The sequence below is a fragment of the Bactrocera oleae genome, chromosome 3, assembly GCF_042242935.1.
Source record: "Bactrocera oleae isolate idBacOlea1 chromosome 3, idBacOlea1, whole genome shotgun sequence".
Classification (NCBI taxonomy): domain Eukaryota; kingdom Metazoa; phylum Arthropoda; class Insecta; order Diptera; family Tephritidae; genus Bactrocera; species Bactrocera oleae.
This window is the reverse complement of record NC_091537.1, coordinates 15,112,040-15,131,148: the sequence shown is the minus strand read 5'-3', so window position 1 is coordinate 15,131,148 and position 19,109 is coordinate 15,112,040. Positions and strand designations below refer to the sequence as shown.

Below are 19,109 nucleotides of genomic sequence, written 5' to 3'. Positions count from 1 at the left end.
CTCATGCAGTTCGTTGAAAATCAATCCATCAAAAGCTTTTCGTTAAGATGTCTTTTCAGGAAATTAATTAAAAATTCGTTATTGCTGCGTGAGTACTTGATGTTGTTGTAATTAAATTGAATACCATCAGTAGAATACTTATACACGATACATAAGGCGAAAAAATTGTGGGCAAATGTTTCACTTAGCGGAAGTCCACGCTAGTAGGGCACGCTTTTAATTGCAATCCACCTAGAAACTTTCTTGTATACGAGTTATGTATGTGTATGTGTGTAAACTTTCGATTTAAGCTAACTGTATTCTATTCTATGTAGCTTTAAGTATTCACGAGAGCTACTTATAAAATAGTTTCGGAGCTGACCAATATAAACAATACTTACTAATATAGAGCGCAATTAGGAAGCTAGTTGTGTGAGGAAACTACTGGACGAGGTTGAAAAAAAAAAGAGAAGACATTATAACAGTTTTGAGTACTAAGCAGGTAGTACGATAAGTACTTAGCTCTTTGGCAAGAGAAATTTTACATTCTTTTCTGTTGTTACCGTCAAAATGTTAGCCAAATCTGAAGCGTAATTTTGTTTTGTCGCGTATGGAAGCGGGATTTTAGAAAAAAGGAAAACGAGCAAAAGCAGTCGTTGATTCCATACTTGCTTTTGAAAGTGAAATTGCCAGTGTATTCAAAGAATGCTTGGCAGCTATGTATGGAGATGCTTCTCCTAAATGGAGACGATGCCAACCATCAAAAATTGGTTTTACGAGTTTCAACGTGGTCGCACGCCACTTTTTGATTGACTTCCTTATCCAAGAGCCCCAAAAATGCTACCACGGAGAACAACGAGACAAAAGACCTCGCTATTGGCCAGCCGTTAATTGAAGGTGCGGGCGCTATTTTCTGAGATTCACATTTAGGTTAAACAGTCACGGCACTCTACGGCATAGTATTATTGGACCGAGATTATCGCTGCCACGGAGGTCAACTTTGTAGACCTTCAGAAAACATAGTTTTCGGACGCGTTAAAGAAATTGGAGCATTGCTGGGTCAATTAAGATTTCAAAATTATCGTTTTCATTTGGCAGGTTAAATACCTATCGAACTGCCTTCGTCTAAAAGAGTCAGAGAAGGAAGGCGGCTTCGATACGTCTGGAAAAACCGAGAGTATGTCGTGTCACACAACAATCAACTGTAAAATCGGCGACCATTCAAGAAAAGGTAAATGAAATTAACGCTTCCATAAAGACAATAGAAAAATGTTAACTCAAAAACTCAACTGAAATAGTTGGACGAAAAAAAGGAAGATTTTAAAAATTTTAAATCTGGTACGAATACAGAAGAATCTATCGCTAATCTAAACGAACAACTGGATAATACAACAAAAAGTAAGATCGCCCGATAAAAAAAGGCACATGCATTTCTTAAACAACGAACTTCGCAGCAAATTTAATGTGTGTCAGTACTAGCGGAAGTACTTTGAGCACTCACAATTTTACAAATCTATTTTTAATGTATTTGCAAATAAATGATTTGCTAAGGGTGAAAGGAAAAGTGGTTAAACCTGCAAAACTTTTCATATAAAATATATAGAAAGGCATTAAAAAGGGAAACTGAAAAATGACAGACCAAAAACATGCACACACACACACACTCAAATAAATAGTATAAAAGCGACTAGCTTAAAAATCATACAAGCAAAATCTGGAGCACAAAACCAACAGCAACAATAAAAATGACAAAAAGTACAACAACAGCAAATGAAGTTAACAAACAAGCTGAAAAGCGTGAATCTATAATAACCCAAAAAATGGGACACAACAACTAACTAGGACATCACAACTACGCAGACAAAGGCATTTATATGGCGACGAAAGCTGCAAGGGCACGTTGAAGTGGGTGGACGTGAACTACAGGAGAATATGTTGCACAACTACCAGTACCAAAGTGATTTTGGCATTATAAAGTGAGTACGTACGCACATACATATGCACATAGTTATGTACGATATGAGAATATTAGTGCTTATTATGCAGAGAAAGTGTAGCCTTGAAGCTTTTCAACAGAAACAACAACAAACAATAAATCTTTCATTCTGCTACAACGTGTACGACTTTTACAGCTATGGTAACTGTGTCGAATAGTTGCAATCACATACATATATACTTATAACACTTTTTAATAATACCCTGTCGGAAAAATAAACCTGTATTGAAAAGTTAAATTTTTTATATATTTTTTTTAAGAATTTCTATGTTAATACATAAAATTGATATTTTTATAAGAAAATTTTAATTTTACTAAGCAGTTTAAAGTAATTAATTTTCCATATGGACTATAATTTGTCTCAGAAGAAGTCTTGACAGTGGATTCTAGTTATATAGTGCTTATACTTTAATAGTACGCAGACAGGTTTACTGGACTCTGACTTCAAATATCATATTTGTGTGATAGAAGTACGACTTAGATGAGATAGAGTTAGTATATACACATGCGTAGCTTTTTTCAATGATTAGGTAGACATAGAGTTTGTATACATACATACATAACTTTTTTGAATGACTAGGTAGTGGGATAAGGTTTCTAACCCAAATAGAGCAACTACTCATGTACATATGTATTCTGAAAGATGCAAGTGAAAGTAAATCCTTTTTGTTGGAAGTAAATTCAGACGTGTATATTTTGAGAATCTGCTTATACATACATACACAAATACAAACAGCTAAAAAACGATTAAAAACCGCTTTGAAGCGTTTAGTGGTGTATTTTTTTTGCGTTTTTTGAACAAATTATATTTTTAATACCATCAGAAAGAAGAGATTTCAGCAATCATAAGACCTACTCACATTTAAAAAAAATCTGAAATTTTGATTAGAAAATTTTTGATTGAGAACTAGAGTTTTGTTCTGATATAAAGTCCATATAAGCAGAAAAATAAATATTTTAAATAAATAAAAATATAGTGTGCTTGGGACATATACGAGTATATTTACGTTAACACCAAATTTCGTGAAGGAAAAAAATTGTTTGTACAAGATATAAATAAATAACCAAAAAACTGGTTTATGCGAAAAAATTGTGTTTACAAGAGTTATAAATTTTTTCATTACCTACAACATTGCAATATAATTTTTTTCTATAGGACTCGTAGTTTTGCCGGAAATCGAGATAAACCGTTTCTAACACTTAAAAGTTCAACCACGCCCCTCCCCTCCCTTTTAACGACCTTACATCGCCCGTAAATTATTTTTCCTCTAATGTTTGTTATGTTGTCTTTCGTTTCCGATGGGTTTCAACCTACTATGAATTTCTTTCTTTTTGCATCGATTTGTCCATCTTCTTCTGTCTGTGAGAGGAAGAGAGAGTCTGTTGAGAAATTGTTCTAAAATTTTGTACATACCTTTTTTTTCGCAAAAAGCTGCTCACTTATCAGAACCGCCAATATAGGACCACTATAAGATATAACTGTTCAGATCGGATTATAGCATACAGCTGCCATATAAACTGATCGATAAAAATGAAGCTCTTGTCTTTTTTATTTGACAAGATATCTTCACGAAATATCTACGAATAGAAATGATGTGACAGCTTTGCCGGGAATGTTTGTTTTGTGTCAAATTTTGTCAGTGTTTTCAGTAGGTTTGCCAATTTATCGTATCACGTTTTACACGGTACAACGCTTAAAAACTGCCCAATGTTATTATGGGAATTCACATTCTTCGAAAAATTCACAAATTTTGTTCACCGAAAAATCTTCTCAGTTGAGGCACATTTCTGGCTTAATTGAGGGTATATCAAATTCTCGTGTGTATCAGGAAACGAAATTACATCTGCAAAAATTTACCGTTTGGTGCAGATTATGGTATGGCGGCATCATCGGGTATTAGGCAGGAAGGAAATGCCGTTACCATCAATAGCGAGCGTTATAACATGATGTTCCCGGTATTTGATGAAATCGACGCGGACGATCCCTATTTAATTTATTATAACAAGACAGTGCGCCGCCACGTTTAAACATGGAAACATTACTTGCAAAGTTTAGCGACTCGTTAATTTCGAGAAATGTTCCAGTCAATTGACCGCCAAGATCATGCGATTTAACGCTTCTAGAGTATTTTCTCTGGGGGTATGTTAAATCAAATGTTTCAAATCTACTAGCAATGCTCGAGGAGCTTGAAGACAATATTCGGCGGGTCATCGAAAATTGATGTAAATGGGTAAAGATATGCAAACAAAACAAAAAAAAAAAAAACAGAAGCCATTTTGACCAAATTTGAGTGTTCTATTTCATAAAAAAAAAAAAACTAGTAAAACGTAAAGAAGAAAATCATGATTTAAAAGGGTTAGAACTTAAATAATCAAAATGATCAAGATACCGAAAAAAATAATACAATAATCAATTTTTTTAAACAATTATAATTTGCTTGGATTTATATTTAATTTTATGTTCACACCTTTATTTCTATAACACATAAATCGTGTTTAGAAAGTTTTCTCACAACTTGCAGGTAATAAACCGAAAATATCTGTTACAAACTTCTACACATGAGAAAAGAGTGTAGAACTAGATTAACGAAGCAGATAGAATTTTAAGCCTGCCAGAATAACCCATGCTTTAAGAAATTCAGGAAGAGAGGTCTATAAGGTAAATGACTTTTCGCTTAAAGAAAGTTTGTAAGGTTAGCCGTATAACAAAAACAATATGATATAACGATTTTCGAAAGCAACACAACAAATATATTGAAAATATATATGTACATATTTATACACACATCCATGGATAGGAGGAGATTAATATATAGGTTCAAAGGCATAATAAGAGCACACAAAAGAGTATACAATATAAATCGGTGATTACCCAACTTCCTTAACATTTCTTATCTTTCTTATCCTTCTTCTCGTCTTTGTTTTGCTTTTTAAAATAATCTATACCCTTTTGAATATCCTTTTTCAATTGCTCCACCGCTATACAATACAATTTCTCCTCATCTGCGCTCAACTTCGGCAAACCCAAATTCTTTTCCACACCATTTTTGCCTAACTGCAAGGGCGTCGCGAAGTAAGCGCAGTCACTGACATCGGAAGCAACAAACGAACACTTCACCGGCTTGCCATCGCCCTTCAGGGCTTTCAGCAAAGCATCTGTGAAGACGGCAGCTGAGTGCGCCATTGAAAGCGTAGCGGAACCGCCACCATCCTGATCTTTAGCTTTAACTACCTCCGTGCCGGCTTCTTGTATGCGTTTGATCAATTTTGTGGCTTTTTCCTTATCGAGCTTCAATGTCGGCTTACATTGTGAGAGTACAGGCAAAATTGTCTGACCGGAATGACCACCAATGACGGGCAAAGCAACTTTCGATGGTTCTACGCCCAATATTTGACCAATAAAAGTGCGTGAACGTACCAAATCGAGTGTGGTAACGCCAAAAAGACGCTTAGGATCGAAGGCATTTTTCTGTAAAATTATGCAAAGTTTAAATTTTATAAAGAACTATAATTCTCTGAAAACGGTATACTTTTTTTAGAACTTCAGCTGCCAGCGGTACGCAAGAGTTGACGGGATTTGTTACTATGCCGAATAAAGCCTTCGGACATTTCTCTGCAACAATCATTGTGACCTCTTCAACAACACTCGCATTTTTAGCAAATAGATCATCACGCGTCATACCGGGCTTTCGCGCCATACCACCGACAAGCATGACAACTTGCGCCTCTTCCAAGAACATGAAGAAAACACAATTAAATATAGAAAGTGAGAATGCAAAAAGCTTTGCGTTTCTGGCATTTAAAATGAAACTCACTCTCCAAAGCGGCTGGTAAGTTTTCCGCACATTGAAAAGCCTCTATACATACTTTAGTATCGATGTGCGACAGATCGGCATACACGCCCGGCGTCTTTACAACATCGTAAATGGAGAGCTTACTTATCAGTTTGTGACGTTTAAGCAGCAAAGCCAATGGTTGCCCAATGCCGCCACAAGCACCAACCACAGCCACTTTAAAATCATTCTATGGGAAAACGCAGATTTTAAATGGAAAAATTACTGTTTCCAATATCAACATACTTTCGTGGTTGTGCCGAAGTTACGCACCAGTCGTGTGATTTGCCGAACTTTCAAATTATTCATCTGCAAGTTAGACTGCGAATATATTTTTAGGTTTTATATTTTTATTTTGTGAGTTTGAAAAGTTTACGAAATAAACTATAAAACGGTTGTCTTGTCGATGTACAAAAGAATAAAGAAACTTTTCGCTTTCGTTTTGTATGAAGTCAAATATAAAGTATCCTTTGTTCCGACTAAATTAATACAGTGGTACAGATATTTTGTATTAATCAATCGGTTCAACTATATAAAATTATTTTTTGAGTTTATTACAGAAGCAGATAGAAACTCTCTGAAGTAAAAATACTTCACGACATGACATTTTTCGACAGAAAATTAAATTCTTGTTTGTTTACTTCCAGGAGTTGATGTAATTCCCTCAATATCAAATATAAGTACCGATCGACAGTGATATAATTCCCTTAGTTCCACTATCCGGATTTATCTAATGGTGCTATCGAAGTTATGTAGGAAAATCGTACTACATGTGATTCTTATATACCATCTGATCACATTTGACTAGTCCATAACTGCATGCGCAAACCAAATCGATAAAAAAAAAATTTCTAGATTGGTACAAACTTTTTTATGTTCGTGTGAAGTGTAATCTCCATATGTCAATTAGTGTGTGTTTGGCAGCTGTTTGTTTACGAGGCGATCAGTTTGTTTGCCGGGTTTTGAAATGGGAAAGAAATGAACAACGAGTTTGCTTGAAATTTCGTGTGTTTTAAATGGAATCATAACTACGGAATTATTGAAAATGTTGCATAAGTGTTTTGGGGATTCGACTTATGCCTCATGCGAGTTGTCCATCCATCTTTGTTAATGAGGATAACTTCAACAAGTAAGGAAGGGCTAAGTTCGGATGTAACCGAACATTTTATACTCTCGCAAAGTCAAATGGTATACTCGTTTGAGATTTCTTTGTGGATTGACTGATATTTTCGGTAGAAGGTCAACTATAGGCACTGGGGTCCACATATTTAGTACTTAAGGGTTTGAACAGTTTTGGTTCGATTTAGACAATTTTTGGCCGCAAGGTGGCATACTTTAATTGCATTATTCACGCAAAGTTTTACCCCGATATAATCATTGTTACCTGATTTGCATAGTGGAAAGTGAAAGAATCAGATGGAATTGAAAATGGTGTTACATGGGAAGTAAGCGTGGTTGTAGTCCGATTTCGCCCATTTTCGCGCTATGACATAGAAACATGAAAAGAACGTTATGCACCGAATTTGGTTGAAATCGGTTGAGCAGATCTCAAGATATGGGTTTTAACCTAAAAGTGGGCTGTGCCACGCCCACTGACTAATTTTGAATGCGGGTCCTATAAAGTCATCTCATACCATCCCAGAGATAAAATTTAATGTCTCTGGCGTGTTTAGCGCTTGATTTATCGCGCTTTTAGTAGTTTTTAACAGTACCGTTATATGGGGAGTGGGCGGAGTTGCCACCCGATTTAAACTATTTTCACACCGTCAATAGAAGTGCTAAAAACATTTGCTTCTAGTGAATTTTGTTATTATAGCATTAGCGGTTTAGGAGATATGTACATTAAACCTATTAGAGGCGGGACCACGCCCACTTTTTAAAAAAAAATTTTAACTGCAGATGCCCCTCCTTAATATGAACAGTCTTGTATCTTATTGCGGAGCTTAGTTATGGCAAGTTATTTGTTTTTGATTAATAGCGTTTTGTGGGCGTGGCAGTGTTCCGATTACGCCCATCTGCAATACCAACCGTCTCACGGTACCAAGAAACATGCCTACCAAGTTTCATAAAGATATCTCAATTTTTACTCAAGTTAGAGCTTGCACGGACGGACAGACGGACGGACAGACAGTCACCCGGATTTCAACTCGTCTCTTCATCCTGATCATTTATATATATATAACCCTATATCTAACTCGATTAGTTTTAGGTGATACAAACAACCGTTAGGTGAACAAAACTATTATACTCTGTAGCAACAGGTTGCGAGAGTATAAAAACAGTGTTTGAAAATCGTCGTGTTGACATCAGAGAAATAGCAGAGAATCGCAACATCTCTTATGTTTTGAGCCAGCACATTTTAGTTAATGTTCTATGAAACGTGTCAATGCTAGACTCGTACCAAAAGAACTGAATCTTTGGCAAGAACGACGTCGAGTATAGATCGCAAAAGAGGTGCTAAATAACGTAGCTGAAAAACCTACATTCACGAAGACATCGCTACTGACGTGAGTTTATGAATATGACATCAAAACTGCCTAACAATATAGCGAATGGCGCTCAAAACAGAAGTCGAAACCGAAAAAAAAGTTAGCGAAGCTTATAACAAATGTATGGAAAATTTGATTAGGTATTGGCATGCTTTCTCAAAAGCGGCCTATTTTGAGGGCGATAATAAATATTTGTATGATATATTTTTGGCAGTTCGGTTGAAATTTGATCAGATGTATACCAACTTCTCTGGTACATTAAGACCTTAGCCTCGATATTGCATATTTCCCTTCCGCTTTTTTGTCTTTTGAATTTCGCGGCTATGTACAAAGCGCTACAGCGCTCGTATCTGACAGCACTATACATAATTTGAAAAGTCTTGACATAACCTACAAAACGCTATGCATGATTAGTTTGGATATTGCGTTCAACAGTTATAGACGTGTAAACATGGAGTTCACTAACGCCGAAATTCGCGCTATTTTAAAGTTTTCCTTCGTTAAAGGCAAATCCGCTAGAGAAACGTTCCGTGAGATTAATGGTGTTTTGGGGGATGGTACTCTATCACTTCGAACCGCGGAGGAATGGTTTCGACGATTCAGAGCCGGTGAAAACGACACCATGGATAAGCCAGCCGGCGGAAGACCTGTGACGACAAATACCGATCAAATCATGGAATACATCGAGTTAGACCGGCATATGGCATCTCGTGACATCGCCCAGGAGATGGGAGTTAGTCACCAAACCATTTTGAACCATCTGCAGAAGGCTGGATACAAAAAAAAGTTTGATGTTTGGGTGCCGCATAATTTGACGCAAAAAAACCTTCTGGACCGAATCAACGCCTGCGATATGCTGCTGAAACGGAACGAACTCGTCAAATTCTTGAAGCGGATGGTGACTGGCGACGAAAAATGGATCACATACGACAATATCAAGCGAAAACGGTCGTGGTCGAAGGCCGGTGAATCGTCCCAAACAGTGGCCAAGCCGGGATTGACGGCCAGGAAGGTTTTGCTGTATGTTTGGTGGGATTGGAAGGGAATCATCCACTATGAGCTGCTCCCATATGGCCAGACGCTTAATTCTACCATCTACTGCGAACAACTGGACCGCTTGAAGCAGGCGATCGACCAGAAGCGTCCAGAATTGGCCAACAGGAAGGGTGTAGTGTTCCACCAGGACAACGCCAGACCACACACTTCGTTGATGACTCGTCAGAAGCTACGGGAGCTCGGATGGGAGGTTTTATCGCATCCACCATATAGCCCGGACGTAGCGTCAAGTGATTACCACCTGTTCCTGTCCATGGCGAATGCCCTTGGTGGTGTGAAGTTGAACTCAAAAGAGGCTTGTGAAAAGTGGCTTTCCGAATTCTTCGCAAATAAGGAGGGGGGCTTCTACGAGGAAGGTATTATGAAGTTGCCGTCTAGATGGAAACAGATCATCGAACAAAGCGGCGCATATTTTAACTAAATCCGATTACTGTAAAACTTTTTATAAAGCATTGAATGAAGAGCAAAAAAGCGGTTTGCAACTAATTTAAACTATTTATCACCGTAGGCAGTTGGTCGAGTATTAAGAGATGATTCAGGCTACATATTTTTTAACAGCTAATTAGCATCAGCTCTTAGAAATCAAACAACAATGGTTGAGACCGCGGATTAATGTAGATTTTAAGCTTATTTAGTAAGTAATATAGGCTTGCATGCACAATATTATTTAAACTAAGTTTAAAAGATCCTGGCCGAGGCAAAATATAAATTTTGTTGTTAAAGTATTATTCTAACGATGGACCGGACCCTTTTGGAGGCTAAAACAAAACTCAAAGTTAATTTTTACAAAGAAAATGTTTCGTGACATCTATACGCAATACACAGATGGATCCAAATTGGATGAATCCGCGACCAAACACCCAACATAACATTAAGTATATCGTATGTACAGAGTAGAGATTTTATAATTGGTAAAAAGTTTAAATAAATCAGTATAGAAATGGTTTAAAAACAAGAAAAAACGTTAACTTCGGTTGCAGCGAAGCTATAATACCCTTCACAAATAAAAAGGCTCCTTACAAAAACTTTATTCCGATCGTTCAATTTACATGGCAGCTATATGCTATAGTGGTCGATAGCTTAAAAACCGAGGGACTAGTTTGCACATATACAGACAGACAGACGGATAGCCAGACAAACATGGCGTAATCGGCTCATCATGTTGATCATTTATGTATAGATTTTATAGCGTATCCGACGTTTTCTTTTGGATATTACAAACTTCGTGGCAAACTTAACATACCCTGTTTAGGGTATGAATATAACAGAATTTATATACTAATAATATATTATTAATACTTGTATATTAATCTACAAAAAGCAATTTAAGCACAAAAGTTCAAAACTTCTGATTAGTACTGATATATTAAATAAAATCACTCAGAACATGTTGATAAGATTGTTGTCTAAGTTATATAAAAACAAGAAAGCGCAACTCGCTTGTAAAATTGAAGTTCGTTGAGCTTTTGTAAAGCTTAAGTCTGTTATTTTGCGCGATCGTGCTGGACTAAAGCTTCAAGCTAGTTTAATTCTAATCTGTTTTTACGATAGCTATTAGAACGTAGAGAGAACGTGTAGAGTAGATATTTCATTCTCAAATTTCTCTTATCCACTGCATGTGCTTTTTTTATTCTTTTGTCTAATAATTTTAAGCTCCCACGCATCGTCACACCGTGCAACTATAAGAAACACAAACAAAAACAATTGAAAACTAATGAATTACTGCAAAGCTATTCTTTTTTATTGAGCTATGTATATGTATTTGTCTGCCTCTCACTTTGGCATCATCTATCTACTCTGTATATGTACATATGTATGTACATACCCATACTCGTATATACATACTTGTATGTATTGTATAGTTGTTTCATGTCCATACATACATACATTGAACCACGCTTTGCCCGCAACCTCTTTTACATTCATCAATTTTATTTGCGTATAGTTTATTTACTGTCAAATTCAATTTTTTACTCACGAAATTGTTGTATTTGCTTCTGTGCTCCGTGATTGAATATGTTGTTATTGCTCTGATGTTTTTGTGATTACACCTTGAACTTCACCGAATTTTCGCATTTTGTTTTGTTTGACTAGTTTACTAAAGATTCACATGAACACATACAGTTAGATGTTTTTTATTTTGATAAGGGGTGTTTAAATAGGTGCGAGCATATTTCTAATTTGAGTATCCTATAAATATTCGTAGTATACTAAAAGATTTTGTGTGGTATATTTACTTTTTCGCCCGCCTTCTCATTAGCCTAGCTTATCTTTCAATTTTAAATATATACATATGTACATATGTATGTATGTAGATACCAAGTTCATTGAGATATCTCTTTAACGCTTTACTATTATTCGTAGTATATGCTCCAATAATAGTGTATATGGCCAATCGGGTCTGTAAAGCCCTCGCAAGTTTAGCTGAAACTGATTGTATTTCAAATATGGATTTACTTTTCAATTTTGGGACTCAAGAAAACATAATACATACTCCTAGCACTCTTCAAAATAGTTGATTGAAATTAGTAAAACAAAAACCAAATGCATCTTGTGTTCAAAGTTGCCTATATAACCGACCACACTTAAGTGCCCATACTAACTGGTTATATGACTATAACTTATTGTTGTTGTTGTAGCGGCAGAATTTTGCCGAGTTGAAAGTCTTTGGCTGGATGGACATTAATTTATTCAATATTGCCATATAGAGGTGTCTGACTAAACAATTACTAAAAGTTTTCCGATCGATTTCGCGACTTTCCGAACGAATCGAAAGTTATTTCAATTATTATTTTGTCTAATAAGTACCTGGTTAAATTAGGAATAGGCGATTAAGAAACCGTATTAGACACAGCAGTGAACTCTTCTTATTCAGACCCAAGCTCATGCATCAAGATTTTTGAGGGCCATTTACTCTACTGCCGAAGTTAATTTTAATAGATTTAAATGAATCCGGAATACTCTTATAAAATTCATAATACCTCAGCCACTCTGTTAGGTTATTTGGAAGATCATTTTTGATCCATCATTCTCAACGTTCTAAATACAGAAAAGTTATTTGACACAACTTTCGAATATGCACTGCGACCTCATTACTTACACCTACGGTAAAACAAGTGGTACAGTTTCAAGATATCTAGTTCATTTAGTTCGCAAGCAGCCTTTCGTTATAGGTTATGTTCAAGTAAAAGTTATAAAACGGTCTGACTCCGGTTTCAATCAATGGCTTCAAATTAATTCTAAACTAATATGTAATTAAAAAGGCATATCGATTTTTCTTAATGAAGCAAACCAATAAAGAACTAAGAACTAATGGGAACAGATAATATTAATGCAAAAATATGGAAACATAAAAAGTCTTAACTCTCGAAAATCTGTTATTGGTTGTTTTCAGACTTAGACCACGTGATCTGTTGCGTTCTGCATTTTTCAACGAGCTTCACAAATTCGTAGTTCAACTAATACAGCCAAAGGTGCAAATTTAGAATATTAGAGATACACTTAACGCATACGCTGGACGCCCCGTCGCTTTGACGCACCACACGCGCTTCTTAGCATTCTTATGAATTTTATTTTATTTTTTACTTCTTCATTTTCCGCTACGAGATAGTTAAAGTGTTTGTCATGGTTGTTGTTGCCGTTCGTGAATTTTGCTATTTTGACTGCAAAAAAGTGAAAAATAAATGATTTTTGTACTTTCATGCAAGTTGCTTGGAGCGCGTTTGTCTCACATCAATATTCGTTCATTATTAAATATAATATTTTTTTTATGTATGCAATATGCGTATATAATGCGTTATTATTTATTTTTGTTGTTGTATCAAATATTTTGTACCCCTCTGCTGCTGCTTTGTCAAACACATTTTTATTGCTTTATTCATTGTTGTTGTTGTGTTGTGTCATTTTTCACGATCATGCGTTTGATTATTCAATGCGAATGAACTTTTCAAGGTGATTTTTACCAAAATGCTTTTTAGTCGCATTAGACGCACCGAAAAATACCAACACAACAATAATGAATATGCTAGAAGAACTTACGTAATATCTAGAAAAATTCACTTTAATAGACAGTGTTGCACAACTTAAGAATATCATGACATAAACTAGTTATTACAGACTGTTTGTAAAAATTTCCAATTTTCTTTTTAATTCCTTTATCCCTTTCTTGGCCTTAAGTTATTATAGTCTATAAATTAATTTTAGAATCGATTTCGATTTTAGTTTTGGTCTTGTTTTCGATATCAATCTAGGTTTCGCTGATTATAACGGATAGAGCATATGCTTTTGGCTTCGCTGTCAGCAACGGTGCCTGAGATCCTTTCTAAGCATCAGTCTTCTTTTCTATCTCCGTTCAGTTCGAGTTTAAGTCCCTGTTAAATTTTTTTTTTTTTTCACTAATTTCATATCTATGGTATATCTATCTTAACTTCTATTTTTGACCTGTTTCTGATAATTATTCCCAAACTCTGTTTGTATAGGCACCTGAATAATGCTATCGCATTTTAATATTCCAAATTTTAAGGCTAGAAACTTAATATTATTCCCTATTCATACCATTATAACTGTACCAAAGTGTACCTCTCAAAATTTGACCTCGTAACAAGAGTTTAAACTTTGACCGATTATATTTTCGCAAAATTATTTTTAGCCAAATGGATACCAGCTGCCATCTACCCTCTTCAAAGTTTTCATCTTCTCCGACGCGGCTAATTTGTGGTGCTGCACCGTTTTCGAAAAGAACTCCAAAACTTTCCCCGAGTAAGTAAACTGTGTGCAGCTGTTATCCGGAAACGTGACCGACATTGGTAAACTCATGCATTGCCTATACGATGATTTGCAGAGGAGCATCATGAGGAAGGTCAAAACGCGATGGAATGACGTAGCGAGGTGCAAAATTGCAAAAAATTATGTGTAAAGCAATAGATAGAAGGAACTGTCGATAGAAGGAACTGTAGGATGGGACTGATAGATTAAGAAGATTGCAGGAAATGTTAAGAGCAAGGCACCAGCAAAACAAGACAGCATCTCTTGTGCACTTGTTCTGCACTGGCAAGGCAACGCTTCCAGCATTTGGGAACCCCACAGCATGATAAACTGAAAGATGTATTTCAGGTCATCTAAACTTTTAAAATTCGCGTCAAGCGTTGGCATCCTAAAGGACGACTACTTTTTAAGGACTACATGACAGCACTCCATCTGGACCAAAATTGGTACGGACCAAAAATGGTATATGCATGGATTATTAGTCTACCTAAAGTAACCTAACCTAACTTAAGTATGCTAATGAGAAGATATGTTTTACTTTCACGTAATTTAGAGGCTCGAGTTGATAAGAGTTCGCTGAAATGTCGTAACAATATACGAAAGCCACAGAGAGGTTTCACTATTCCAACAACAATTTAAATTTGTTATTTAGAAATACGAAATCAGCTCGATAGTATGCGATTTTTATAAGAAGAGGAGTCGCCACTAAAATAAATGAATATTTTTGGAGATCTCAGGCGATGCCTAGTTCTCAGAGTATCCAAAAACAAATTTTCGAGGTGCCACCTTCGTAATTACACCTTGTTTTCGCATTTAAACGTGTTTTTTTCCAATTATGTTATGCGCTATAATTCGCATTCTATTTTGTTCCCCACTAGTTGCGTTTTTCCACCTATTTGCTATTGCTTTGAGACGCTCTTGCTAGTTCTTTCAATTTCATTTATTTATTTGATTTTTTTTTTTTTGCTCGGGAACTCGAGACCTGTTTGCGGTGCGTTTGCCGCTTGCGACTCTGGCGCGGCGGTCAACATTGTTGTGACTGATGTTGCTATTATTGGGCTTTATGCTAGTGCTGTTGCTTCTGCGTCTATGTTTTTATTGTTGTAGTATGCTATGTTGTGCCTATTTTGTTAATTATATTTTGCGAGTGTGTGCGAGTGTGTGCGAGTCGAATATAGTGTTGTGCGCATTGTGTGTGTTTGCATGCGTTTTTGTGCGTTTTCTCTGACTTTTTGCTCATTTCCAATTGTTTGTCTATCTTTTTACACCCTCAACAAGGTATATTAAGTTTGCCACGAGGTTTGCAACGCCCAAATGGAAACATCAGAGACACTACAAAGTATATATATAATTGATCAGCGTGACGAGGTGAGTCGATTTAGCTATGTCTGTCAGTCTGGCAAGTCGTCCGTTCGTCTGTATATAAGTATGCGAACTAGTCCTTCAGTTTTTGAGATATCGACCAGAAATTTAACACACGTCCTCCCTGCTAATTTGTCGAAACCACCGATATCGCACCACTATAGCATAGAGCTACCATATAAACTGAACGATAGGATTGAAGTGCTGGTATGGAAAGCTTTGTCATTTGAAGAGACATTTACAAAAATTTTGGCATGGATTATAGTCTAAGGCAGTAACACAATCTTCGAAGAAATTGTGCAGAGCGGGCAACTATAACATATCGCTGTCATTTAAACTGACCGAACAAAATCAAGATAAAGCTGTTTTTATACTACTTTATGCAAACAAAAAATGAACCTGTGAAGGGTATTATGGCTTCGGTGCGTTCGAAGTTAACGTTTTTTTTTTTTTAAATTGCTTTTTGGTGCGTTCGTTTATTGTTTGTGTTTATAATGGTTTTTTTTCTTGCCTTTTAATTGGTGCTCTGCGCGCAGTGACAAATTTTGCATGCCGAGTGGAATGATCGCCTGTACATTTTTCAAGGTTAAACGTTTTTTTTTCTCGCTGGCTTTGCTGGCAGTTCCTACATTTCTTCTCGCTATTTCGGCTGTTTTGCCCGGCACGCATCCGCCTAGACCATATAATTTATACTTTTAACTATCGCTGCTAGGTTGCCGTTGACCGTTGGGGCCTCTGCTCGCAATACGCATTTTTTATTATTCTCTATATTTGATTATGCAAATACCGCTCGCTTGTGCATAGGTTTTTGTTGCTCACGCACTTAAGCGTTAACACAAACACAAAATACAAAAAAAAAATAAAACGTTGTTGTTCTGTTGAAGTCAATTGTAGTTTGCTTTCAGATAACGAATCAGGTACAGTGTGCAGCGTTAAAGCGCTGAAACGCTCCGTAGAATGCTATTGGTAGGCGCAAGTTTTCGTACAAAGTTGTTTTTGTCTGTTTGCTGGCCTTCAACCTAGTTTTAGATAATTTTTTTTTATATATTCTTGCGGTTGCTTTTATTAATGATTTAGAATGTTGAAGCTTTTTTGTAGAATTTTATTTTTAATTTCTGTTAAACTTTTTTATGCGTTGCGTTTCACTTTTGTTCAACGGCCTCACGCATCTTTTTTAGAATTCACATGATATTTTATTTTAAGAATGTTTGAAATAATTTTCTGTTTTCATTTGAAACAAGATTTTTCTTGTTCTGTTGATTTGTAAGACTTTAGAAATTAGAATGGCAATTCGTTATATAAGCTGAGGAATTAAATTTACAACTATTAGGTATTTAATATTAAATCTTTATAGATTTAGACAATCTCTGAGAATTTTTTTAGAGAGTTATTTTAATGAAAGAAGACAAAATAAGGTAAACTGAAAAACTGACATGCTTACTTATAAGTGTGTGGCAAAATGCACTAAGGTAACAACAAAAATTAAGATATTTTTACAGGGTTCAGTACAGTAAAGCAAGAAAAAGCGTTAACTACAGCTTCACCGAAGCTGTAATATACTTCACAAATAAAAATAATTTGAATTTTCTCGGTCAGTTTGTATGGTAGCTATATGCTATAGTGATCCGATCTGAACAATTTGTTCGGAGATGGCATCATTGGCTTGGGCAAAAACCCATGCCAAATTTCGTGAAGATAATTCGGCAAATAAAAAAGTTGTTCATACAAGGATTTGATTTTGTCGATCAGTTTGTATGGCAGCCATATTCCATAGTGGTTCGATATCGACAGTTCCGACAAATGAGCAGCTTTTTTAAAGAGAAAAGGATGTGTACGAAATTTCAGAACGACATCTCAAAAACTGAGGGACTGATTCGAGTATATAAAGAGAGACAGATGAGCAAGGGTAAATCGACTCAGCTCGTCACTCTGATAATTTCCTTAGGTATATACAAGTATATATCTATTTGTATAAACTTCTTTCCCCGACGTTTCCTTCTGAGTCTTACAAACTTCGTAGTAAGCTTAATAGGGAGTAATTGTTTAGGTTGGTTCGCAGGGTTGATCCAAAAATCGATTGATCTCACTTGAACAAATATTTTTTCTATGTGTTACCCGAAAACTCCTTTAAGTGCAATACTTTACAGATCGACGAAATGTTTTGAGCTCAACACAAATTTATTAAGGCGGTCAATATAAACCACATCCACTTCGCTAGATTCTCCAAAGGTGTGTCTACCGCGATATTTCAATCTCAGTCTGTCAAAAGCCGCGCAATATAGGAAAAAGTGACAAGGTGATTAATTCCATCTCGCCTTCCTCCATACAGCTTTGGCAAAAAGCGTCCGTCAATATATTTAGTTGCATTGCTTGTGTACCTACCTCAGAAGACTTACAATTGCGGCGAGATTGACTTTGCTAAGTGCAAGTAGTTCGGAGGAGCTCTTACGATTCACTTTGGGCCAGAAGCATCTTGCACACAATTTATGGTTGCTGACCAGCGCTTTCCTAGCTCACTCGAGGTTCATAGGTCCAGCGCTAGAAAGCAAGAGGGCATCGTAAAACCGACTTACTTCCAAATGGATGGAATTGCAGTTAAGGTGCCTTCTCTAGCAAGTTCATAGGCTTTGCAGTTTCAGCCAATTCCGTTGTGACCGTGCACCTATACAAGTCTAATATGGAAAAAGGTGAAGCTATTGCTAATTGGTTCATGCACTCCTTGACTAGTTTGAGCGCATAGTCAACGAACTCAAAGCCAGTATAGCCGCTCGGCTATCGGCTTAAATGCACACATCTCTGAAGGAGGCTGCACTTCGGAGTAGTGTATCTACCGTTACCTTGTTGGCAGCCATCTCCGATTGAAGGACGATACAGTGCGATTGAAGGACGATATAGTGGTCTAGTAGCCTGAAACTAGAGTTGTTGCAGAGCTCCCGACAGAAGAATAACAAACCTAAAGAATTCGCAAGCCATAATATTTTGTGATTATATATACTTCCTTTATGATACTTACACACAGCGAAGCAAAGCTTTTAAAAAATTACTAATGTTATTAGAAAATGACTGAAAAGCAACAATTTTTTAAGCCCAGTGTTCAGCTAGACCTTCTACAAATGTCAAAACTGTAGTTTTGTTCACCTGGTTGCGAAATAAACGTTTTCGTTTGGTAAAAAAATAGTCGCCTGCGTAGCCGAAGTCTATGCCGTAAAGTTAGCAGAATGAAGATATTATTGGAACTAAGACCAATGTCTTAGTAAGATCTATTTGTCTGCTTATATCATGATTCATTTGAGGTTACCCACTAACTAAGAAGTATGCAAAGTTCTGACAAGCAGTCGACGTGACCCATAGAGATTTAACATGAACTATGAAGACTTTTGTTAATATGTGCGTACTTGACAGAAAATATTGTAAATTAGTGACACTAACTTTAGTAATACAAGTACTAAATATTCTGCATCAAAATATAAAATAATGTCTAGTTTTCAATTCTAATAAATACGGACCAGCGTTTATTGAACTTTGTTGAGTTAGCAGTTCAGTAAACTGTCACACACGACAAAATATGCCGCCATTTGGTCCACCCACACACTTTTCAAGTGCTAACATATATGCATGTATGTGCTAATA

The 19,109-nt window shown here is 36.2% G+C and overlaps 1 protein-coding gene across 1 annotated transcript; it reads right to left on the bottom strand.

Moving 5' to 3' along the window:
• Positions 1–4,697: 4,697 nt before the first annotated feature.
• On the bottom strand, positions 4,698–6,332 carry LOC106621804 (malate dehydrogenase, mitochondrial). The gene is made up of 4 exons (XM_014240795.3): positions 6,055–6,332; positions 5,791–5,998; positions 5,506–5,702; positions 4,698–5,444 (listed from the first exon to the last, which is right to left on the bottom strand). The coding sequence occupies exons 1-4, from the start codon at positions 6,115–6,117 to the stop codon at positions 4,857–4,859; spliced, it is 1,056 nt and encodes a 351-aa protein (XP_014096270.2). The 5' UTR covers positions 6,118–6,332; the 3' UTR covers positions 4,698–4,856.
• Positions 6,333–19,109: the final 12,777 nt, after the last annotated feature.

Coding starts and splice junctions, on each gene's coding strand:
- LOC106621804 (XM_014240795.3), bottom strand. CDS start 6,117: ATGAATAATTTGAAAGTTCGGCAAATCACACGACTGGTGCGTAACTTC. Junction 5,999..6,054: donor ACTTCGGCACAACCACGAAA/GTATGTTGATAT, acceptor GTTTTCCCATAG/AATGATTTTAAAGTGGCTGT. Junction 5,445..5,505: donor CAGCTGAAGTTCTAAAAAAA/GTATACCGTTTT, acceptor ATAATTTTACAG/AAAAATGCCTTCGATCCTAA.